The sequence below is a fragment of the Euprymna scolopes genome, chromosome 14 (assembly GCF_053919585.1).
Source record: "Euprymna scolopes isolate OS-2025 chromosome 14, ASM5391958v1, whole genome shotgun sequence".
Lineage (NCBI taxonomy): Eukaryota > Metazoa > Mollusca > Cephalopoda > Sepiida > Sepiolidae > Euprymna > Euprymna scolopes.
The window spans coordinates 46207643-46234595 of NC_136495.1; the positions used below are offsets into that span (position 1 = coordinate 46207643).

The 26953-nt window shown below is 31.9% G+C and overlaps 1 protein-coding gene across 3 annotated transcripts in view; it reads right to left on the reverse strand.

Moving 5' to 3' along the window:
* LOC145292967 (transmembrane channel-like protein 7) overlaps positions 1 to 26953 on the reverse strand; it is a 264176-nt gene that overhangs the window by 32078 nt on the left and 205145 nt on the right. For all 3 annotated transcript variants that reach the window (XM_080139199.1, XM_080139200.1, XM_080139198.1), the window contains 4 exons: positions 20543 to 20624; positions 18543 to 18832; positions 3157 to 3311; positions 1909 to 2056 (listed from right to left, as the gene is read on the reverse strand). In XM_080139199.1, coding sequence (XP_079995325.1) covers positions 1909 to 2056; positions 3157 to 3311; positions 18543 to 18832; positions 20543 to 20624 — 675 coding nt within the window. The remainder of the gene's footprint in view (positions 1 to 1908; positions 2057 to 3156; positions 3312 to 18542; positions 18833 to 20542; positions 20625 to 26953) is intronic.

The window sequence follows — 26953 nt, forward strand, 5'->3', positions numbered from 1 at the left end:
GATAATATCTGTCTCATAGACAACATATTTGGGGTCTCACAATCTCACAAAAACGTGGTTGAATTTTTCTTGATGAGATAGATATGCAACTAGTGCTAATAAACTATAACATTATTTGCGTAGAGAAAGTTGTTGGTTGTTGGTTGGTTGTTTTTGTTTTACGGCATATCAACCCTTTTCAGGTTATTTAATGCCAAATCCAGTTATTTTGAAGAAAAAATTTTTAATAGAATATATATTTATTTTTTTTTTACAGTCGGTTTCTATTTAACCCATAGTTGGGACCCTAACAGGTACTACCACTCTGGGTCAGAGTGGACCTGGGAGCAATGGCAATTAAAGGGTGGCTCCACACTCCCCAAAGCCCGCAAGCTGAGGCCTCACCACTGGATATAGTTTAAGGTCATATCCAGGACCATGAGAAAGTTGTAAAGAGTGCGAATATTACTTGCCTAAAAAACATCCACGTGTCTACACATTCTGCAAAGTAAGGCTGCTTAATGAGGGGAGAAACCAAAATAGTAACACCCAGATAATTTCGTCTTCAATTGTCACAAATTAGCATAGAAATTTCACCAAATTTTTGATGATTCTATGCAGATTAGACAATCTTAGACAATCTATATTAGCAAGATGCTGGCAGAACGGAAGAGTTCGTTTTTGAGGAAGGCGAGCAGTACTAATTGAAGAATGACATGTTGGAATATGAGAAAGCAAAATGCAGAGGTAGCGTCAATTACGTTCGACTCCAAGAAAGAGGATGCTGTCAATTTGTATCATTTTCAGTCTGCTATATTGAATACTGAAAGTAGCTAGTCATCTCATACACAACAGCTAATCAGTAAACATTGGTGCACATTTTCTGCAAAAGTGTCACTTATTAAATGCATTCTTCCGGTTGAAAATCAATTATGTAGCATGAATTTTGAATATATATAGTGGTACTATAATATAAATCTCACCTGTCTATTTAAATGTATGTATGTTTGTATGTTTGCCTAAAACTTTCAACAGAGGCGACGGTTTTCACAAGATTGGTATAGTTTTGAAGCTCAATCCTTCGGATGACAAATATCGAAAAATTGGCTAAAAACATTAATTTCTTCACCCTCAATTGGACACTTTTCTACAAGAAGAGGGGTCACTTTTTTCGCTGATATTTCCGAATGTCATCCCCTCTTTTCGATTGACTAGCCTTAATTTAAACCTTCGCTCTTCTGGTTTGGCGATGGACGCAATGGCAAAGATGTCACATTTTTTTTTTTACTTTTTCTCCCTCCTTCACGGTACGGGTTCAAGCCTTCCTACTACCACTTTTTTTTTTTGCTCAACACACACCTCCAAACACTCGGGCAACGCTGGGCATCCAGGCTAGTATAATGGTAAGTTGTAAGATTGTACATCTAAAAACAAGAATAGGTTTAAAATTTATACTAGTAAGAATCCATGGCACAATGGATAAAGTACGATAAAATTCAGTTCTACATGAAACTGTTCTGAAGGTTAAAAATTCAATCTTCAGTGTGGATAATAACTAAGACTATAATTGCTTAACATTTAAGGTCATGACTGCTCGAACAAGAGCATGCTATCCTCGTGAATTAAATAAAGGGCCTCGTTCAAAATTATGTGCAGATTTATGAGTTCGACAAGATACATCTGAAGAAGGTCAGGAGTTATATTGATTGAAATCTTATGAAAAATAACATTCAAGATGAGAACAGTAGGTTGAATAATCCAAATAACACAAGTTTGTTCATTCCATTCACCATCTTCAATCTTCGTAGAATATTCTTCATCATTCAACTGACAATCCATCCATATATCGTTAACACTTATCATTGCAATAGCCTTCGTTAGTGATGACTCATTAATAAAAAAAAAGAAAAATTCCAACATCTTACTCACCCGCAATTCCTGAAGCAAGCAATTTTTTTTCCGACTAATCATTTTCTCATCAGATATGCAATAATCCCAGGATCCAAAAACTTTCTGAGAATATGGAATTCCAGTACTTTGCTGGTTTACAAGGTTCTCTTTGATTCCATCTGCAATGCTGTTCACAAAATGTCCAATGGAAAGATATATATATAAAAAAAGGTATTTTAAACAATTTAGTTGAAGTGAAAATTGTAAAAATAACAAATATAATGGAAAGTTCCTAAGAATTGCAACTAACTAACCTGATTGGAAGGCGTGGTTATGATATGATAAGGAAAACAATTTTCTGTGATTATTGAATTGCAGAGAGAAATGTGGAATCATGAATCTGAAACAGAATCTGCTGTTATATTGTGTCTAGTTTTGCCTTATTGCATTTTGTCTAATTTTGCCTTATTAATTTGTATTTTAGGTAGTTTTGCCTTATTGATTTGTATTTTGCCTTGTTTTATCTCACTGCATTGTAGTTTGGATGAATGCTTCTTCATTTTATTGAATTTTGTCAACTTCTGCCTTCTTGTTTTACTTTATGATATTGCAGTTAGGATTAATGTTGCCTTATCATTGTATTGTAGTTTATCTAGTTTTGCTTTATTATTGTATTTGTATTTAGCCTAGTTTTGACTTATTGTATTATATTTTGTTCTGTATTGTTTGGATTAATGCTGCCTTATTATTTTATTGTATTTAGTCTAGTTTCCCTTATTGTACTGCATTTTGTCTAGGTTTGCATCATTGTATTGCAGTTAGGATTAATGTTGCCTTATTATTTTATTTTGTCTAGTCTTGCTGCATTAGTGTATCATATTTTGTCTTGTTTTGCCTTATATTGTAATTTTAATTAAGGTTTCCTAATTATTATATTGTATTTTGTCTTTTTGCTGTATTATATTATTTTGTCTAGTTTTGCCTTATTATTACATCATATTTTAGATTAATGTTGTTTTATTATGGCATTATACCTGGGATTAATGTTGCCACATTATTTTATCATACTTTAAATTAATGTTGTCTTACTGAACACCATTTTTCCTGTTTATTATTCTATTGTTTTTATACATACAATTATTATATTATTACATTGTAATTTGTCATATTCACGCCTTTTTTATTGTAGAGATTTATTATTGTTTGACCATTTCTACTTCTCCATCTCAATAGAAGTGACTAGTGTCATTGCAAAGGTGATAAAGGAAGAGGCATTTGTTTACTTACGTTCGGATAATCAGGACAAAACATATGAGAAAGAAGATGCCAAGGGCAAGAAGATATGCCAATGACATGTTGTAATTGTAGATCTTATCGGTGCCAATATTTAATGTTACATTATGGTAACTTCCATAAAATAGCACTGTATATTCCATGAAACCCTGAAAATATAAAGAAATGAAAAAAAATTATCCATTTAAAAAAGTTTTAAAAAATTAATTGGTAAAAATTAATATTTTATTAGGATTAAGGAAAAGAGCAAAAAAGATTGTTTTAAATTAACATAATGTAAAAGAAATTAACTTGATAAAAAAAAAAAAAAAAAAAAAAATTTAAAGATTAACAACCTTCACTGACCTCCCACATTCTCCACACCAAAAAATGAGATTCTCTTTATTTTTTTGAAACAATTACGAGTGGATATGCTGAAAACTTGTGGTGGAAACAATTTCATTATAATTTAGTGGGCGATCAGTTCTACATATAAATTTAACATAAAATGATTACATATTTCCGGGCTATTCTAAATTTATGAATGACAAGATCATCAAAACATGTAATTGTCTAAAAATAGTAGACCCCCCCCCCGCAAAAAAAACAACAACAAAAAAAAACAACAAAAAAACAACAAAAAAGAAAGAAAACAAAAAAAAGAAAAGAACAATAAAAAAAACAATAACAATAAAAAACAAGAACAATAAAAATCTAAAACAAAAAAATGTATCTTCACAAAAAAAAAAAAAAATAAAAAATAAAAAATAAATTTAGTTAACTGCTCTAAAATACTAGAATGGCTTGGAAAATGAGAGGATCAATTTTTGATGAATTTTACAAAACTGATTCCCCCACTCCAAATTTTATTTAAATTGTTTTTCTTTTTTTTTGGGGGGGGGCTTCTTTTCACCAAGTTTTTCGGGGTGTTCATACGTAACCATCTAAAAAACATGGAATCTCATTTTTGGAGGAGAGGAGATTTAGCAGGGAGTGTTATTCAACAATAATACCAAATAAACTTAATGAAAATAAAGTTCACATCCAGATAGTTTTATAGCAACAATAAATTAAAAAGTGGTTATCTTAACAGTTTACTGCAATTTTCACTTAAATGCATGTAACTAAATGAAAAAAAAATTCTAACAGTAATTTTCAAATGTGTCGTGATCTTGTAAAATGATGACCATGTCCCAGACTGACTGCCCTACCCCAAGCACACATCTCATGGTTTTTCTTCATCTTCTTAGCCAACAGTTTACAATTTGTATATATTATAAAAACACACAATTTAAAAAAAAAAAAAAATGATACATTTTTTTTTTTTAGATATGCTTTCAAAAATCGTGCAGCACCAAAAAATTGAAAAATGAAAAGCCCAAAAAATAAATAAGTAAATAGAAAAGGATAAGCCAACAAAAAAAATTAAGGACAAGCAAGCAAAAAAAAAAAAAAAAAAAACACAAAAAAAAACACAAAAAAAAACACAAAAAACCCACAAAACAAAACAAACAAAAAACATAAACTATGCTATCTCAGCCCTCTCTCCTTGCCTCCTCCTAGGTCACCTTTGTTAGCCACTGATGCTTGTCTCCATGGTAAGTTGGTTGCAATTTTATTCTTTTATTTTTTTTTATTCAATCCTTTCTGTTACATTAAAGCTTAAATATTAAGCATTTAATAAATTTATTCAACGTTTTTAATTGTCTATTATCTTGCCTCTTTTTAATTACCATATCATATGTGTGTGTGTGTGTGTGTGTGTGTGTGTGTGTTTACAGAGGAGTCACCACTTATCAAAGCCCGGAGGCCACTCGAGGATAAGGCTTAATGTGTGTACAGAAGTCAACAGGACAACATCATAGCATTCATTAGTAATGGCTAAATTGGATTACTTAAGAGGACGACTCATCAAGAACTTGTTCACATTGGATTTGAAGACAACCATATTGTAGTCAGTTGGAAAGCAGGAAAACGGAACAGAGTTCCACAGGCATGCAGTTCTAAGAAAGTAGCTTTGTTCATGGAATCTATGTTTAGGTTTAGGCACAGATAAAGAGTGGGGGAAATTATTGATAGTGTTTTCAGCTAGATGAGTGTTTTTTGTGAAAGTCAGGACAGGGGAGATCATAGATTGGAGTTCAGATGAGCACTTGCCACGAAAATAATGATAAAGCAGAGACAGGCTTGTGATGTCTCTTCTGTGGGAAAGAGGTTCCAGAGAAAAGAAAAGGGCACCCCCCCCCACTAAGCCACAAAGTCTATTTTGTACTCTGTCAAGGTAGGATAAGCTGCTTCTAGCAGCTCCTGCTCAAATGTGGCAACAGTACTCCATCCTTGGACCCATTTAGCTCTTATACATGTAGAGAATTGCATCAGCAGTGAGATATTTACTGGAATGGAAGAACGATCCCACCATTTTTCCAGCAGTCCTGGCAACGGATTTGATGTACATGTTCCATCTCAGATCAGGAGTAAAGGTCAAGCCCAGAAGTTTGTCAAAACATGGGGCCTTTTCAAGATGAGAGCCATTCATTTCAATTGATGCCAGATGGGGATCAGAGCTTTGATGATGTAAAGATAGAAGTTTGATCTTAGATGCATTAAAATTAACCAGCTACCTCTTTCCCCATTACATCACCTGCTCAAGATCAGAGGAGAGAGAATTTTAAATATTTTGTTGTTTTTTATAGTTTACTAGCAGTGGGTACCCGGTGTTGCCTGGGTTTTAGATGCATGCGTGGTTGGGGGGGGGTTAAAATGAAAACAAAGCGAAGTAATAACCCTGTTTAAATATTATAAAAATAAACACTGTTAAAACTATCAAGAAAAAAATTCTGAAAAAAAAAAAAAAAAAAAAAAAAAAAAACGATTAAAAAAAATAAACGGTCCGGTGTTTGAAAAATCCCCAAAAAGTATGAGGGGGGGGGGTGCTCGAACTGGAATCATTGATGCGTAAGCAAAAAAACACGTGATGAATTAACTAAAAAGTGAATTAGGTCAAATATCAATTCCGCAGTGAACGAACTCTAAATGAATTTTTTTGTTTTAATTTAAGTGTAATGCAAGTGAATTCACGATATCATTGCGTTGTAATAATAAACATTAAAGGAAAAATATAGAAATGTACGGTTATCGAGGAAGTCTAAGGTTAATAGGCCTATAGCACACCTCAGATCCTGTACTGCAGTTTGCGCACATTACATTTGCATGTAAGGTCTTGATTTTTAATCCTATTAAAAAACTCACACAAGAAAAAATGAGTCCATTTTATTTATATAGATAGATAGTAAAAGAAGATATAGATAGATAGAAGATAGAAGACGAAAGAAGATAGATAGATAGAAGATACAATACAAGAAGATAGAATAGATAGATAGATAGATAGATAGATAGATAGAAGAAGAGAAGAGTAGATAGAGAAGAAGATAGAAAGATAGAAGAAGAGGAAGAAGATAGAAGGATAGAAGAAGAAGATAGAAAGATAGAAGAAGAAGAAGATAGAAAGATAGAAGAAGAAGAAGATAGAAAGATAGAAGAAGAAGAAGATAGAAAGATAGAAGAAGAAGAAGATAGAAGAAGAAGAAGAAGAAGAAGATAGAAGAAGAAGAAGAAGAAGAAGATAGAAAGATAGAAGAAGAAGATAGAAGAAGATAGAAAGATAGAAGAAGAAGATAGAAAGATAGAAGAAGAAGAAGATAGAAAGATAGAAGAAGAAGAAGATAGAAAGATAGAAGAAGAAGAAGATAGAAAGATAGAAGAAGAAGAAGATAGAAAGATAGAAGAAGAAGATAGAAAGATAGAAGAAGAAGATAGAAAGATAGAAGAAGAAGATAGAAAGATAGAAGAAGAAGAAGAAGAAGATAGAAAGATAGAAGAAGACAGAAAGATAGAAGAAGAAGAAGAAGAAGAAGAAGAAGAAGATAGAAAGATAGAAGAAGAAGATAGAAGAAGAAGAAGAAGATAGAAAGATAGAAGAAGAAGATAGAAGAAGATAGAAAGATAGAAGAAGAAGATAGAAGAAGATAGAAAGATAGAAGAAGAAGATAGAAAGATAGAAGAAGAAGATAGAAAGATAGAAGAAGAAGATAGAAAGATAAAAGAAGAAGAAGATAAAAAGATAGAAGAAGAAGATAGAAAGATAGAAGAAGAAGAAGAAGATAGAAAGATAGAAGAAGAAGAAGAAGATAGAAAGATAGAAGAAGAAGAAGAAGATAGAAAGATAGAAGAAGAAGAAGAAGAAGATAGAAAGATAGAAGAAGAAGATAGAAAGATAGAAGAAGAAGATAGAAAGATAGAAGAAGAAGATAGAAAGATAGAAGAAGAAGATAGAAAGATAGAAGAAGAAGATAGAAAGATAGAAGAAGAAGATAGAAGAAGATAGAAAGATAGAAGAAGAAAAAGAAGAAGAAGATAGACAGATAGAAGAAGAAAAAGAAGAAGAAGATAGACAGATAGAAGAAGAAGAAGAAGAAGAAGATAGAAAGATAGAAGAAGAAGATAGAAAGATAGAAGAAGAAGAAGATAGAAAGATAGAAGAAGAAGATAGAAAGATAGAAGAAGAAGAAGAAGAAGAAGAAGAAGAAGATAGAAAGATAGAAGAAGATAGAAAGATAGAAGATAGAAAGATAGAAGAAGAAGATAGAAAGATAGAAGAAGAAGATAGAAAGATAGAAGAAGAAGAAGAAGAAGATAGAAAGATAGAAGAAGAAGAAGATAGAAAGATAGAAGAAGAAGAAGAAGAAGAAGAAGATAGAAAGATAGAAGAAGAAGAAGAAGATAGAAAGATAGAAGAAGAAGAAGATAGAAAGATAGAAGAAGAAGAAGAAGAAGAAGAAGAAGATAGAAAGATAGAAGAAGAAGATAGAAAGATAGAAGAAGAAGATAGAAAGATAGAAGAAGAAGAAGAAGAAGAAGATAGAAAGATAGAAGAAGAAGATAGAAAGATAGAAGAAGAAGAAGATAGAAAGATAGAAGAAGAAGATAGAAAGATAGAAGAAGAAGATAGAAAGATAGAAGAAGAAGATAGAAAGATAGAAGAAGAAGATAGAAAGATAGAAGAAGAAGATAGAAAGATAGAAGAAGAAGATAGAAAGATAGAAGAAGAAGATAGAAAGATAGAAGAAGAAGATAGAAGATAGAAAGATAGAAGAAGAAAAAGAAGAAGAAGATAGACAGATAGAAGAAGAAGAAGATAGAAAGATAGAAGAAGAAGAAGATAGAAAGATAGAAGAAGAAGAAGATAGAAAGATAGAAGAAGAAGAAGAAGAAGAAGAAGATAGAAAGATAGAAGAAGAAGAAGAAGAAGAAGATAGAAAGATAGAAGAAGATAGAAAGATAGAAGATAGAAAGATAGAAGAAGAAGATAGAAAGATAGAAGAAGAAGAAGAAGAAGAAGATAGAAAGATAGAAGAAGAAGAAGATAGAAAGATAGAAGAAGAAGAAGAAGAAGATAGAAAGATAGAAGAAGAAGAAGATAGAAAGATAGAAGAAGAAGATAGAAAGATAGAAGAAGAAGATAGAAAGATAGAAGAAGAAGATAGAAAGATAGAAGAAGAAGATAGAAAGATAGAAGAAGAAGAAGAAGATAGAAAGATAGAAGAAGAAGATAGAAAGATAGAAGAAGAAGATAGAAAGATAGAAGAAGAAGAAGAAGAAGAAGAAGATAGAAAGATAGAAGAAGAAGATAGAAAGATAGAAGAAGAAGAAGAAGAAGATAGAAAGATAGAAGAAGAAGAAGAAGAAGAAGAAGATAGAAAGATAGAAGAAGAAGAAGAAGAAGAAGATAGAAAGATAGAAGAAGAAGAAGAAGAAGAAGATAGAAAGATAGAAGAAGAAGAAGAAGAAGATAGAAAGATAGAAGAAGAAGAAGAAGATAGAAAGATAGAAGAAGAAGAAGAAGAAGATAGAAAGATAGAAGAAGAAGAAGAAGAAGATAGAAAGATAGAAGAAGAAGAAGAAGATAGAAAGATAGAAGAAGAAGAAGAAGAAGATAGAAAGATAGAAGAAGAAGAAGAAGAAGAAGATAGAAAGATAGAAGAAGAAGAAGATAGAAAGATAGAAGAAGAAGAAGAAGAAGATAGAAAGATAGAAGAAGAAGAAGAAGATAGAAAGATAGAAGAAGAAGATAGAAAGATAGAAGAAGATAGAAAGATAGAAGAAGAAGATAGAAAGATAGAAGATAGAAAGATAGAAGAAGATAGAAAGATAGAAGAAGATAGAAAGATAGAAGAAGAAGAAGAAGAAAGAAAGATAGAAGGAGAAGAAGAAGAAAGAAAGATAGAAGGAGAAGAAGAAGAAGATAGAAAGATAGAAGAAGAAGAAGAAGAAGAAGATAGAAAGATAGAAGAAGAAGAAGAAGAAGATAGAAAGATAGAAGAAGAAGAAGAAGAAGATAGAAAGATAGAAGAGGAAGATAGAGAAGAGAAGAGATAATTTGATATTTTTATGGTGAAACAGATAACAGACTAGTATATTTAATATATATGCTCCCTACCTATAGGTTGAGCTATTTGGCGGGAAATAACAGTTTCCACTTATCAGAATAATATTGTTTTATGCTGAGAATAGAGTTCTTTAGCATGAAAAATATGTAAACAAATAAAATATGAGTATTTTCATTTTTTTACATTAAAATTGTAGACATTATTGAATACAACCGGCAGTTCGATTTTGAATTTCAGCATGAAAACACTTGTCATGTCTAGCCACACTGAGGAGCCGTGATAAGATAAAACAGCTGTCTGTGGGTGGCTATATATATTTATAAGTGTGAGGATTAAAGTTAAGTTCTGTAGATTAAAATACACATAAAAATATATTCAAGTTAAGAATTTATTGTTTTAAACAAAGAATATATGGAAAAGAATTATATTTATTTCATTAATCTATGGATTTTCAATAATGGATCATATTATCATCAGAGGAAATAAAATGCAATTAGCAAAATTTTCAGTTATGAATAAACATATTTTGCTCATCAGCACATATATTGAAAAAGTTACTTAAAAGGTATTTAAAGTGCATAGATAAATGATATCATACAACGTGGGTGATCCAACATTGAAAGGAGTTCAATTATTTCTGGGAAATTTCTGCCAGGTCGGACGAATAATAATCCAAGAGGAAAATTGGAGATAATAGAGTAATTGGTAACATTTGAAACAAACTCCAAATTGATGGTAACATCCAGAATGTGTAAAGATCTTGTAATGTAATTTCCAGGGCTATAAGAGATGATAAATTCCTTTGGCGAGGTAATGATCTGCTGGTGCTGAAGTTTAGAAGAAATCCAGAATCTTTGGGGGTGCAGAGACATTGCAGCATATTGGAGATCAATATTCAATTGCATTATATATATCTCCACCGATTATAACACGCATACGGATATATAAATATCGAAAGCTATATATGTCAAAACATATATATAAATTTAGAATATGAAAATTTGCGAACTTAGGAAGTCACCATTTGGTAAACATTTAGACAAAACCTTTTTCCAGTCTGTTCCTAACAAACTGATCTTATCTGTTAAACAGATTGCCTTGTATATATTGGAAAACTTTCTTTCATAAAAAATAAGATTGAATTTAGTTACTTTTTTTTACAAATTCATAGTAAATGACAAAAGAACTGGTTGCTTAAACAGAAATAATATATAGTATTTGTTTTCAAGGTCTTCAGCTTTCTAATATATCAAATGAATTGTACTATAATCTGTTTGCAATTTGTACTATTAGTTACATGGGTGGAGAGTTGCATACAATAACTACTTCCCCTAATGTATTTTATAGCTACACTTTTTCTATATATTTAGCCAAAGAGAATAAGTATCAAAAAATTTGTGAAAATCTGACCGCTAGTTAATTTTTACTGGATTTATTGACAACACCTGTATGTCTACACCTTAAAACTGACAACAACATAGGAACGCTGTTTTAAGGCGTCAATAATGTAAATACAATACTGCATACTTTTAGCATTTTAAAATACTTAACTACCTCTGTCTCGGAAAAATTATCAAGACAGGAAAGATTAAAGATAACGGAAACTGAAATTTTTCAGCATTTTAAAAAATACTATTTATAAGATTTAACTTTTCTTTTTTCAGAAACTGGGGTTATGTTGCTTATTGATCTTTTAACGGAACACTCAGAGAGCGGGGTGCATCTTGCATCATCTAGAAGAAATAATACTTCACTAGCGGGACCTGTGGAAATTCCACAGGCGACTCATTCATATGTAATATATTGATGTTGGAATTCTGTAGATGTTCAGTGTAAATGGAGACACCCTGATATTATTGTAGCTTTTTTGTTAAAACTGCAAAAGTATTTATCTAAACTAGCAGGGACGCCCAGTAAAGCCCGGTTGTAAAGTACGCTTAAATATGATATTTTAATTCTTGCAGATTTTTAATATATTATAGAGTTAATGTTCTTTCGATTTTTATATGTTATAAAGTTACGATTCCAAAAATAAAAAAAATATATCCATATAACCTGGGTGCATTAGCTTGAATCAAAACCGAAATAAAAACTTATAAAGAATTTTTGATAAAATTGTTTATAAAAGAAAAGGTGATTTAAGTGCCATCAGCTGTAGTCGAAACTGAAACCAAAACTTATGAAAAATTCTTGATAAAATTATTTATGACAAGAAATAGAAGAACATAGCAATTAAACGACTCGGATGTAAGCATAACACACAAAAGAACACACACGCTATCGTATTACTATATAAATATTGCAGAATGTCCACTTCAGAAAAAATTACAATTTCAATAATTGACAAGATGAAAATAAGAATTACATTTTATGGTCAACGCACTGAAATAACGCACATAAATTATGTTAAATGTTCCAGTTCACATGTATATGCAAACACAAAATGGGTTAATGTTTAATTGGGGAGGGGGTGGGGGGAGTGCACACATAAAAAAATTAAGATAAGCTAAGATAAAAAACTTAGCAATTCAATCAGTAAGCATCCTTTTATATCTCCAGGCAACCCAGAGAGACAGGTCTTGCTAATGTGCATATATATATATATATATATATTAGCTTAATGCATAAGACGAAAAGAGAGAGTGCAAATCCACAAGAAGAGACTTATCTGGATAATGCCAAGCTCAACAATTATTATTGGAGCTTATACAATAAGACAATTGTCCTATATATATATATATATATATATATATATATATATATATATATATATATATATATATATATATACACACACACACACACTGAATGAACCGTCTTCATTTGCAGGGTTTAGTGTATATTTATAAAACCATTGATTTTGTTTGCTTGCTTGTTTATCCCCATGCCCACTGGATGATGTCATTGTCTTGTGACGTCGTCCAGTACAAAAGTAAAAACCGAGCATAATGTATGACGTCACAAAATGATGTCATCGATGAGAGAGAGGAAAGAGACCTTTTATGATGTTTTATCTAGATAGATAGTAACTATGAGTCATGGGTGTCTACACAACAAACCATCTAAAGCCCTGAGAGTCTGGTTTACTTTGAAACGGATAACAACACAAAGGCTGAATGATAGTTGCCATTTTGTTGTAATGTATGGCACCTTCAAGTGCTGTCTGTTTTATCAACCAACGTTAAAGTAAAAAAATAATGATGTATTACTTTGTTTGGACTACTGTTTTCATCTTAGTTGTTATTCTTACAACGTTTCAGGCAAGGTAACCTCTGATCTTCTTGATGTTTATCTTGACAATGGCTGTTATTGGTGAATGGAGAAAAGAATTTTTTTTTGTTAGAATTAAGTTGCGAGTTTGTCTCTGATGTATCGTTATTTTCATGGAAAGTGTTTGACTGAGTTTCAATCTATGGTCCCCCCTCGCCAAACTTTCACAAGAAACACTCGTCTAGCTGTAAACACTATCAATAATTTCCCCCACTCTTTATCTGTGCCTAAACCTAAACGTAGATTCCATGAACAAAGCTTCTTTCTTAGAACTGCACGCCTGTGGAATTGTCTTCCGTTTTCCTGCTTTCCGGCTGACTACAATATGGTTGTGTTCAAGTCTAAAGTAAATAAGTTCTTGATGAGCCGTTCCATATAAGTTATCAAATTTACCAAATTTTCATTGCTAATGATTACTATATTGTCCAATTTCTACTGTACACTCTTTAACCCTTATCCTTGAGTGGCCTCTGGGCCTTGATAATGTGGTGATGCCTATGTAAAAAAAAAAAAAAAATATGTGATGTGCTTATGAAACAGGAAGGGTGTCGAGTCATTTCCATTTTTGCATAATTTTGTTTGTACAGACTTTATATAATATGTCTGAATTTTTTAGATGAGGATTGATAATTAACATTATTTAGTCTGAACTACTGTTCTTTTCTTGGTTGTTATTCTCACAATCTCCTGATACAACCTCTGACCTTTTTCAGGTGTATCTTAACAGCTCTTATTAGTGGACAGTCGAAAGAATCATTTTATTCTTTATTTCAAAGTGAAGAAATTAATAATGATAATGTATATATAAAATAAATACTCAACCAACAAGTCATGGGCGACTTGGGGTTAGAATATAATTTTTCTTACTATATCAAAGTTATTTAGTTAATATCATTAAAGATCATTAGGTCCATACATCAAATTTAAAAAAAAAAAAATAAATAAATAAAAAAAATCAAAAGTTAAAATTCTGTCAAAATTTTTACTTTGACCAAACTTTTTATGTCAATGGTCAAGGTTATATCACATATGACCAATCATAAATTTATTTTATAAGGAAAGACCCCCCCCCAAAAAAAAAAACATTAAGAAGAACAAACCAATATATAACACATCATAACTAACGTTTTGGCATTAAATGACCCCAAAGTGGTTGATATGCCATAAAACAAAACAAACCAATCATAAAAGATGGACCAAGTAGCAAACCTCTATGTTATTGCCAAAAATGTGGCTTTTAGCTTTTCCCCCACCTTTTACCTTGATATCTCAAAATTATTTAAATCAGTTCCAAGCTGGACCATAACCAATATTTTGACCAAACTTGGTGACAATTGGTAAAGTGATGAATGTAAAGACTAGGTCATAAACACAAAAATAATGACAAACCAACAAATTTAACTAAAAACATAACCGCTTTGGCATAAAGTGATAATGCATTAGATTTTAGAATGGTCCTAACCAGGGCCTGTGAAAGAGGGTTTGGTACCCTACGCAAGCTCATAGATGTGCGTTGCCTCCCTGAACGTTTGGATTTCTTGTATTTGTTTTGGCACTTATCTTAGAGCAGATGAACCAGCTCCATCCAGATAATTTACGGTGCCCTGAACAAATTTGGACCAAACGTGATGGTCCACTGCAGAAGTAGATATAAACGTTAGCCAATCTGAGTTCCAGCAGCAAATTTCATAAAAACAAGGATTTTTTCAAACATTTCAAATACAAACGTTTTGATAAGCTAACACAAGTACAGTAACTCATTTTTATATTATTTTTAACTCAGAAAACTTTATCTTCTAATATATAAAGTTATGTTGTGCATTTTTCAAAGACCCAAATATCAATCTGTTTTACATACTGATACTTGATTCGGAATAGCCCATTTATTCGTTTTTCCTTTCTACTATGTTATTGGCAGGAATATATTTTATTTCATGGCAGTTTTTTATGAAAATACTTATTTTGGGTAAGAAAACATTTCATATGGATACTTTTTCCTCTGTTTATTATAATGAAATGGAGGTAATAAAGATATTTTGTCCAAGAGTAGCTTTCCTTACAGGCATTTAAAATTCTCATGTAAATAGAAAGTTTTGAAAGCTTTTTTACATCCAATAATTTTATAGAAATTAAAATATTACCATAATAAAATTAGTTATATAGTTTTATAACAATTTGGATCAATTACTTATTTATCAAACAATACAATGATATTTAAATTTAACATTAAGAATATGCCTTTACAAAAAAATATTTTCAGAAAAAACGCAAAACAGCATAGTTAAAAAAAAAAATGCAAGACAAAAAATAAAGCACAAAGATTCCAGGCAGCACCCAGTATATACAGTTAGTAACATTTGTTTTTCTTTTCATTTTGTGACCTTATTACTACAAAACACAAGGACCCGGATATTCTATCATGAAACATAAAAACAAGAACTTAAGTTGACTATTATCTCCCCCCTCACCTTTCAAACAATATTATCTAAGTTTGTCCTTAATTTGTGTCATCTCCCACCAATTCATCCCCTATATGCATATTACTGAGGACTGCCTGTAAATCTTATATTCCCTAGAATTCCCCACTCAAAAGTACATACCTTAGTCAATAATCTATTGTGTATTATTGACCCTGAACCTGAGAATTTTTCCTATTTATCTTCTTTATTTATTTATTTTTATCAATCTTATTTATTTTTATCAAAGTTTTTTTGCATACTCTGAAATTTTTCAACCTTTAACACCTGAAACATTTAAATTGACCTACATATTGTCTAATCTGCTTATCTTATAACCTTATTAATCACCTATATCAGGCCAGAGACAGCAAAAATTCAAGTCAATTGCAAGACTGCATACCACCACCCAAAAATGTAAAGGTGGGACAAATTCTTAACTTCTCCATATCATATGAAGTATTTCTATATCATGGAAATGCTGATGACTCAAACACTATCTTGTATGGTGATTACTATTATCAGATCCATGCATGAGATTTTCAAAATTTTGAAATTAAAATTCTGTCAAGATTTAGCCATGGTTAAGGTCATATAAAATGAATGACATCATTGGCTACAGTATGCGCAAAATAGCGAATCTATACAATGAACAGAACCAAAATTATCACTCAATGTCTGATTTTCATCTTTTCCATAATCTTTGGCCTGGATATCCCAAAATTAAATTAGCTCCGAGTTAAACCAAGATCTATATTTTTACCAAGTTTGGTGACGATTGGTCAAGTAATTTGAAACTAAGCTCTATATAAACAGTGACAAATCAACAAACATCAAAAACATACTTCCTTGATAGTTATATTTGATTATTTTGTTTTACAGTACAGCAATCCTTTTCGGGTTACTTAATCTCGGATCCAGTAATTTTGGAAAATAGGTTTTATGCTTAAAGTTCTTTATATCCTCAAATATAAATTCACGGTGTTTCGTTTGGTTGTTTTGTAGAGTAAAATTGTTTTTGTTTTTGCAGAACATAAGTTTTAGGGTTTGGTGCATTTTAGGTCAGGAAGCCAATATCTTCAGATAGCCAGATCTGGTAGCACCATACGTCCTTGGTGGAGTTTAGGTGGTGAAAGTATGCAGAACGTGACTTACACAAGCGATGGTACCTCAGTCTATCCTATCAGGCGACGGAATCAAGGAAGGGAAGAGAAAGGAAAAAAACTTTCATTTGTAGATAGCTCATTAATATACACATGGCATTAATTTTCATATGAGGACAGTGACGGCTGTGAAAAGGACTAGTTAGAAAGCACAGAAAAGGTCTTTGACAGCAGAGGGAGAGAGAGAGAGAGAGAACTGACGATGAAAAGTATAATCCAGGAGTTGACAAGAATATAATAATTATAAATTTTGGAATACATTTGCTAGTCATAAAGGTGCATAATGTGGGATATATTTAATTTGATTCAGTTTTATGTGGGGGATGAAAGCTCTCGACCAAAATTCAGACACCTCCAATTTTTGTAAAATTTCAACAGTAAATATTAGACAATAATAAAGATTAACCAAAGAAACTGCTTCTTTAAAGGATTTTAAAGGTAATGATATATAATTAGAAATTCAGATATTTCAGATTTGCATTGAATTTGATTCATAGTCATTAGTTTGTTTGTGTAGAACCTAGTTTCTAAATCGCTTGACCAATAGTCACCAAACTTGGTCAAAATATATGGCATAATCACATTGACACACACAGATTCTTGTTGGATCACCAAAGTTAAGCAACGTTGAACCTGGTCAGTACCAGATAGGTGATCATTTAAGATTACAAGGTGCTGTATGTAGAAGGATGTCAACGCCTCCCTGCAGGAGCTGTGAAAACCTAATGTCGTCATCTTCCCTAATAGAGATATACATGTGACTGAGGGCCACTTATGAATTTCATACTCCCATGAACCTTCCTCCTTCAGAGGAAGTCTGTTCAACCTGTCTAGGCTGAGTGCCACTTCAGTAAAGTATAGTACAATATACTCATTAGACACAAATTAAGTAAAATTCCCTGAATTTCAATTTCCTTTCCAGACATTTTAAGCATAAAATAATTAAAATTTTAGACATTTGTCTTTGTCAAAATCATGTAATTGCTTTTGATCCAAATAGAAATAAGGATTCTAGACATAAGGTTTAATAGCATTATTTCTTGATTTTAATCTTTGTGGGAAGACATCAATTTTGCAAATGTGTTTTGTTTGGAGAATTAATTTTATCTGTCCTGGGACAGGTATTCTTCTAGTTCTGCATATTTACCTTTTACTCTTTGTATATGATTCTTTATTATCCGCATAAGTAAAATTATTTGATTATTATATATGGTTGTTGTTCTTTTTCTTTAAAAGCTGCTGCTCCCAATTCAACTTTCAATGTTTATAATTCCTATTTTCTCACGAGTGAGGATTGAACTTTCTTCCAGGGATAGAAATCTCTGCTCGAGACATCAACTTAATGACTTAAATGTACCAAACATTGATGTTATTGTTTCTTTTCTTTCCCTTTGCAAAACTCAATCATGTTCTGTAAAGCCAAAACAAAAAACAATTTTTCTCTACAAACCAACCAAGCTACGCACCATGAATAAATACCATATATTTTGGCAGATAAGACAAGATACAAAAATTGGAGCAAATTTTAATAAATTTATCATATATCGGTTGTATAAGATTGCTAAATCACACAACCATGTGTGTGTGTAGGCGAGGCTAGAAATTGCAACACCCGGTATCTTATGAAATATTGGTTTTTAAAAATGATTTTTTTTTTCAACTTTAAGGGTTATCTTATATGCCGAATTCCAAAATGATTTAACCTGAAAATGATTGACATGCCTTAAAACAAAACAAACTAAACATGAATAAATAATAAATTTGAAGATATAAAAAACTTGAAACATAAAATTTTTCCAAAATTACCACATTCGGCATTAAATAACCTGAAAAGAGTTGATATGCCATAAAATAAAGCAACCAAACGAACTAGACATATCAACAAGACTTCTGCTACTAACAAGATATGTTGACCATATTTGGTGATGTTAAAAGAATCATCACAATACTCTGCAACAGATGATTTTAACGGACATGATAGTATCATCTTGGTCAATCACAACAGATATCTTTTGGGAGATATGACATTTTCTAAACTGAGACTAAAAGAAGAGAAATGTGCCTACCGTTCCTTGCAAGGCATCCTTAACGTGATCTGCAACACCTTTTGTTTTCAGCTCTGTCTGCAAATAAGTCTGATACCTGGACGAACAGTTTTCAGCTTCAACCACAAACGAATTGTTGACGATCCAGTCCTTGGGGGCTGTATGCGTATAATTTTCAAAGTTCAGGTAATTGTTTAGTATAACATATGGTAGCGTAGTCACGGAAAGAACAATGATTGTCAACATGAAATCCAGGTAGAAGAGCCAACGTAGAAATATGAAAAAGGAAGCAATTCCAATTCCAAACCGACCTGAAAAAAAAGTAAAAGTAATAATTCAAGCTTTTGTATTTGGATTATTCGGACAATTGCTCTCATCTTTATTTTCACAACGTAACCTTCAATCTTCTCCAGGTGTATCAAACTCAATCTTTCTATCAAACTCAGCAATCGGCACATAATTTCAAACAGAACCTTTTATTTAATCTACCAAGGTAGCATGCTCTCGTTCTGTCAGCCAAGAGGAAAGAAAATACATTGCAGCAACAGAGACTTTTAAGCACATGGTGGCAGGACAGAATATTTAAAACTAGATGCAGTACTCATTTACCTTCTGAACTTTTAACAAGATTTTTGGATGATCTTATTGTCACTGACTTGGAAATTATATGTGGAAACAACTGGTAATAAATACCTTTTCTTTCAGATAAAAAAACAAAAATAAACTTGTGTTGAATTTCTTTCCTTTGTTTCTTTGCGAGACTTTCATACACAATGTCGGGTCTATGTTAACATGTAACTACAATATTATAATTAGACAAGATCATACAGAACAGAATTTGGACACAGTTGGCACACCGAGCCGTGAGAACTGGAGAACGAGTTTACAAAATGTTTCAAAAATATATTTAAAAAAAAAAAAAAAAAAAAAAAAAACCAACCCCGAACAAAGAAAAAACTGACATTAAACAAGTAAAAAAATAAATAAATAAATAAATAAACAAACAGAGTGTACCGCAGTTTTACAGCATATCAACCCTTTTGGGTTATTTAATGCCGACTACATTTATTTCGGCAAAAGTATTTTATGCTTGAGGTTTATAATATGTTCAGACATTGAAAAGATTCAATCTTGTCATTTGCAGATCAATTTATTTTGTATGTGTATATGTTATGAATGAACACAACTGATTAATTTTTATTGTCTTTTAATCCATAGAGCAGTTTGGCTTATTAGTGTTAAAATGTTTTTGATTACCAATGAGAGTATGACCCCAATGATTCTGACGATCTTACTTATAACTTACAGTTAGGATAATCAACCAATCAGAAACCTCCAACTTTATTATAAAAAATATCGAATTTTGGATTCAATTCAGTTCTAATAAATAATAGATTTTGTGATCCACCATCTTCAAAAAGGACATTATAATTTCCGATCTAATGTTATTAATTTCTTCATAGTAATAATACAGTAATATCTTTGTTGCATGGATTCAAGCAATCAACACAGTCTAATATAAAGTGTATGGGATCCAAACAATTGCATATCATAGTAGGTCCTTCTGCTCAAGCAGGAATAAGCACGTGATTTTGTGCGGTCAATACGGAGTAGAAAGAGGATGATCTCCTCTCATTGTGAATTCATACTGCTCTGTCTCCATTCCCCTAGATCAGGTTGTATTGTCAACAATTTATTGGATTTTTTACTCTTCCATTTGGACTGCCATTGTTTTTAATGAAAAACGCATTAAACAAGGCATGAACCCACTTAATGTAAGTAGCTAAGAAAAAAAATACTACTTCAAAGTTAAAAACTCGCCAAGGGTAAATGTTAGATAATTTCCGACCCAAAAAACAACAATTCTTCTCTTTTTGTTAGAAACTTCCCTTAGAGAATGTGAAGACTGAATGACAAAGTAATGGAAGTGCATATATGCATGGATGTCTACTATGTAATGTCTATGTAATGTCTATGTAATGTCTGCTTAGTGTTACATGTTTAATAGTTTTAGAACTCACCTTCAATAACATTGATTGTTACTGACCAAGGACCCCAAAATGTAGCTGCACTTTTACTTTGAGCCTTGAATCGATCCCAGCGCTAAAAAGAAATAAAGAATTTAAATTTAGCATTTAGTAAGTAAATCTGTAGATTACAGATGACACTATGAAAAATTTTGTTACGCTGCAGTTGAAATGAACTTTTGAGATGAGGATTATTTGTATTATTTGGATTCTTCAGACTATTGTTCTCATCCTCGGTGTTATTTTCACAATATTTCTATCAATGTAACTTATCTTCATTAAGTGTATTGTGTTGAACTCTGAAAATATTTCTGTCAAACACAGGAATCTTTATATATCATTTTAATTGGAATTCATTGAGATGAGTATTATTTATTAATTTTTTTATTATCGTCACTTTTTTTTATAGTTGTTGTTTCACAACGTTTCGGCCAACTATTCCTCTGACCTTCGTCAGGGAACCTTTTTAAGACTCGGGATCTGCATGGAATTTTCAATAGAATCCTTTATTTAATCCACGAGGGTAGCAGTGGATAAGGTATTTAGTAAAATTCAGTTGTAAAGTTACACTCTTTTGGAGGTTGAAGGTTCAATTCTCAGTGCAGGTGACACTGAAAATACAATTGTGAATTACTTAGGACTTCTATCCAGTCATGGCTGACAGAACAAGAGCATGCTACCCCGATAGATTAAATAAAGAGTTCCGTTCAAAGATCCACACAGATTCCCGAGTTTGACAAGGTACACAGGTTATATTGACCTAAATGTTGAGTAAATAATACTCGAGATGAGAGCAATAATAATACGAATACAGGTGTTCTATTTTAGCTTACCCATGTATGTATAAACCGTTATACATCCCATTTCATTGTTATTTATCATTTGTGGATGCAATCACTCAGATGCTGATTTTTTTTTCATTCAGAGATGGATTGTTCGTTCTTCTATACTGAACTACACTGTGTGTACCCCCTCACCCAGACACATCTTTGCTGCTTGAAGTCTCACCAGCCAAAGAGAAAGAAAATCTTTGGCTGTAAGTCACATGGTTTCATTGACTTAAGTCGTCACTCAAACTTTTAAATTCCAAAACTTGAAAAAAAAAAAAAAAAATTAGATATGTCTTGTAGGTATTGCCGACATGAACATAGAGCTGTTATCCCTCTTATATCCCTATGACAATTGGTGTGATTCGCAGATTATAAATAATTCAGTCAAAAGAATATATATATAAAAAAAAAACTCCTGGTACTAAATGGAAGCTACTTCTTTTTTGAAATTTTCTCTTATCAGAGTTATGATAGGTTTAATTTCTACTAAGTCACTTTTGTGTGTGTGTGTGTGTGTGTGTGTGTGTGTGTGTGTGGTGCACACTCAAGTTCCTTCCTCATAGGTTCTAATGGCTGAGCCTATCTTTTTCAAATTTCACACAAAGCTAATTTATATGTCTGGCAGTGTTCTTAGATATGTTTTGTACAGAAATTCATCTGACAAGTATAAAATTGGAAAAATTATTATCTTAAAAATAGCTTTTCTCTCTTATAGATAAAAAAAAAAGAATCATTTTACCAGGGGAATATTTTACGTTACACTGACCAAAGGAGATAAAATTGCAGCAAATCATTTCTTCTAAAAAACAGATTTATTATAATCTGGAGATATAGCTTAGTGATAGAGCATTTGACTACAGATCTAAAGCTCCCCTGTTCAAGCCTGAGTGTACCTCACCATTTTATTTTAATTTTTCTTTAATGAATTCAATTTACGATAAAGATTAAAAATCACCGAAATCATTTCTTCATTAGCATATTTAAAAACTAAACATTAATCGTAAGTGACGTTACCAGGGTATTCATCATCAAGCTCAAATATCAGCTGACGTGATATTGTAAACAAACACAGATGGAATTTGATGAACGAAGTTAACACTTTTTTTTTTTTTTTTGTGAATTAGTCCACTGGGCAAATTATTCCTCGTATCAATGGAGGATTGATTCGATGATAATACATATGCAATCTGCATAAATTAAAATACCATGTTTAAGCATATTGTACGAGTGAGCAACGCCGGGCTGCCAGCTAGTATTTGATATTTCGTTTGAAAATTAGAAAATTAAAACTGTAGCACACTCATTTCTAATAAGCATATGTCGACCTCCTTTTCTTTCTCCCTCAAAAGAATTTTCTGTCATCAGAATACTGAATTAGCAGTTGACGTAAGTTTAAAAAAACATTTTTTTTTAAAGAAGAACATTCAGAAGCCAAATAATGTTATTTTATTTGCTTTATTATATGATTAAAAAATGTTTGTAAGTGTACTTGTTTTTGAAACTTTCGTTGTAAAAACAATATATTCACAGAAGAAGACTTGGTGGTTTTCTTTTCCTCTTTATTTTGTTGGTGTTGGTATTAACCTAAGGAGGTCTTCCCCTTATGGATAGAAAGAAATGTAGGCATCCAATGTACTTGACGATTGGAGTGAAGTCTGAATCAATGTGTATAGGGTGACCCAAAAAAGCGGGCCCCTGTTTCTTAGTGTTTTGTCCGAACGAAATAAAACTTTGGTCATAATTAGTTTATTATATTCAAAACATCACATCAAAACACTTTGGCCTTTTTTTCTCCGTTCTAGATGGCCTCCATTTAGCTTTTGTTTTTTTTGGGTCACCTGTACTTGCATGGCTTGCACAAATCATGAATAGAAATAACATGGTCGCATTTTTGAAAAACCTTATTACATAAGTTTAATTAGAAAATTTAGAAAGCCAAATAATGTTATTTTTTTTAGTAAATGATTAAAATCATTCTTTTTGTGTTTTCTTCTTTCTGAGATTTTGTTGTAAAAAATAACCTATTTGTAGAAGACAGTATTCTTTTGGTTTTTTTTATTCTGCTTTCTAAATTTTCTAATTAAGCTTATGCAATAATGTTTTTCAAAGATGTGACCATATTTCTCTATTTACTTTTCATTTGTATTAAACATTTTTGTGTGGTAAATTAAATGTTCTCTTTAAATATCTTGTTTTGTTACAGTTTTCAATGTAACAGTAGTAGTAGTATTTGTCATATGTGGTTAAACAAAATACAATATGGATTCAGAGGTTTAATATATTTTCTTACGTTTTTTCTTTCTTTAACTCGTTTTTAGCACTTTTACAGTATGTAAGTAATATTACGTATTCAACTCAGTCCCCTTCTCCAGAGAGTAAGAAACTTGGTGTAAACATGCCCGTTCTTTGTTACAGACAAAAGTCAATATTATCAATTTCCTTATCGATTAGAGATCCAACTTGCTTACTTGCAACGCCTCTATCCCTTGTATCACTACTTGTTCATGACGTCACTTCCTTAAACACGTTTGCTGAATTCCTTTGCTTGAAGTTCGTATGACCAATTAAAAATTTCAAGAAAAAGAATAGGAACTTCTTTCATCTAATTTAACCGGCATTTATGTTAGCTACTAAAATATGTAAAAGAGGTCACAAAAGCAAGAGCAGAAGGTTAGGAGTAGAACACACCTATATATCAAGATGTTAAATAAAAAGTCATCATTTTGAAAAGATCTGATTGCAGTGAGATTATTTACCCTACAAAAGCAGGTTTAATTCAACTGGTTCCACATCACTGATCAAGGACAGATAATCAAGTATCTCTTCTCCCATCACGCACAAACTTTGGAAAGACCTCTTTTTCTCACTACTACATACAAAAGAATCGTTTCCTTAAAAACTGACAGAGAAAGACTTGGCAAAATCACATATTTACCTATCCAACTGAATTTTGGTTTTTAAAGTTCTCTGGAGTAAACAGCATTAGTTAATTTGAACCCCCCCCCATCGACTTATGTTCTTTAACTCAATTTGAAAACAATTTTTTCCACAATCGTATCTACTGAATTTGTATTTGTGTACTATTAATAATTCTTTTTATGGACTGTTATCCTCAGCTGCATAGTTGTTGTTTTACCACGTTTCGGACAACTCATCCTCTGGCCTTCTTCAGGTGATTAACCCCTACAGGATAGGAATGCTGAGTCCTATAACTGTATCCCCATTAACTACTGCCTTCTATGTGGTGAAACAACAACTATGAAGATGAGGATAACAGTCCACAAAAAGAATAAATACACAAATTATGAAGTCTCATTTCAAAAGGTTCCAAAAAGAAACAAACAAAAAGTAGAATTCGTATTTATTATGTAGTTTACAAATAATTAGGTTTATTTTATTTATTATATGTGAAAAAAGTTATATATTTTAACTATGTTAACATTTAAATCCTTTTCTTTTCCATTTTTTTTTTTTTTTTTTTTTTTTAATCATGTTCACCCCTTACAAAGCATATTGCTATTGGACGTAAGGGGCTACTATTTGGCGACATGTCTAGAAAAGATTAACAAGGTATTTCTTTATTTTAAATTTAAACTTCTGCATAATGGTTCAGCCAGGGAAGCAGCTAGCAGGAATGGAATTCTAAAGTCTAGCTGTTCAAGGGAAGAAACTATTAGAATAGAAAGCTTTCTGGCATTTAGGGACATCAACAATGAAGGGGGGGGTCTTATTGCTAAGCGGGTTTGTTGGGGATATGTACGTCGAGGGGGTACAAGTGAAGCTAGTTCATCAGAACACATTCCATTAAAATATTTATAAAATAGGCACAGTGATGCAATATTGTGGCGATGGGACAGGGGCTGGAGCTTAGTTGATAAAGTGGGACCAATTAGATTGACAACTTTTTTTTGGACTTTATCTAAGAGGGAGAGACTAGTGGTAGATGCACCAGCCCAGATGTGGCAACAATACTCCATGCATGGGTGAATGGTGGCCTTGTAAAGGTACAAGATACTCTCAGGCGTGAGTAGTCTTCTAGCTCGATAAAGAGAGCTCACCTCCTTTGCAGCAGCTTTTACAATGTCCTCAATGTATTTGTTCCGGGTTATATTGCCTGCAAATGTTAGGCCAAGGAGTTTGAAGGTAGAATTTTCAGGTAGGGTGCTAGTTGTCATGGAAATAGGCGGTTGGAGAGGCGTCTTGTAATTGTTAAAGAAGAGCAGCTTAGTTTTACTAGCATTAAATATTACCATCCATTTGCGTCCCCATTCCACTATAGTCTGGAGGGCATTTTCTAACGATTCTGCCATTGCCTTAGATTTATGTACATCTGTTCTTCCCTCATACATATTATAGAGCGTTGTATCATCAACAAATATACCCATTTCGGACACAATATTACCAGGGAGGTTGTTTATGAATATCAGGGATAATAATGGTCCAAGGATCGACCCCTGAGGCACTCCTGCATTAATGTTATGATGCTTGGATGTACATCCAACATGTATGTTTAAACATAAATTAAAGCCCCATTCCCCTCCCCAATTAGGTGACAGATCGCTTGATTCACCAGAGATGAGGGTTCCCTTTCAAAGTTTTCGTAAGAGGTGTTTAAAATAAAGCGTTCGGACCCACATCACCCTTTTGACTGCCGAAACAGCGCATCTGCCACAGTTTAGCAACGGGGCATGGGTCTTTGTTACTAACATTGTTAATATTTCATCTTTATAAAATTTTTATTTTCCCAAACCCCACTTTTCTTATGGATTTTAATTAGGTTATCATGGTATGATGTTCTTATGGTGACTGACGAAGGATTTATATGCTGATGGATGTATAGTATGAATGTGGTATTGTGGTGGAAGTAGAGTGAAAGTAGGAACTAGTTAGGTTAGATTAATTAGCATTAGACAGCAAAGCCGTCCCCCCCCCCTATGTTCGGCCTTGTGCCAAATTTTTCCTTTTTTTTACTTTTGTAAACTTTCGAAAATAAATTACTTCTTTACCTCTTTCCTGAAATTGACGGCACGTTGTACAAGATCAGGTTCGTACTAGTTTTTAATCACAGGATATGCCATCCGAAAATAATAAGAAATATTTCAATTAAAAAAAAAAAAAAAAAATTTCCTGCATCGTGACGTGTTTCCAAAACAATTTGTCTGTTTATTTGAAATTTTTAATTTTGGATTCAATATTAATTACTTCTCTAAAAATGTTTCTGCAAAACAAACATATTTAAATAAATAAACATTTATTTAAAAATCAGTTTACAGATATTCTTATTTATTATATTTTTAAAAATATTTAGCTTTAAGTATTAATTAGTTCTGTAAGAATCAGCTTAAAGATATTTTCATGTTTTGACCGACATTTTCGATGGGGTCTTCAAATTAACTAACACCATTTACTACCATGGAATTTCAAAACCAGAACTCGCTTGGATCAGTAAATACATGATTTTGCTAAAGACTCACTTTAGTTTAATTTACGCATAACTCTTTAATACCACACATAATAGTCAATCAACAAAAGAGAATATCACTACAGTATTAATACTATTTAGATCGGATCATTA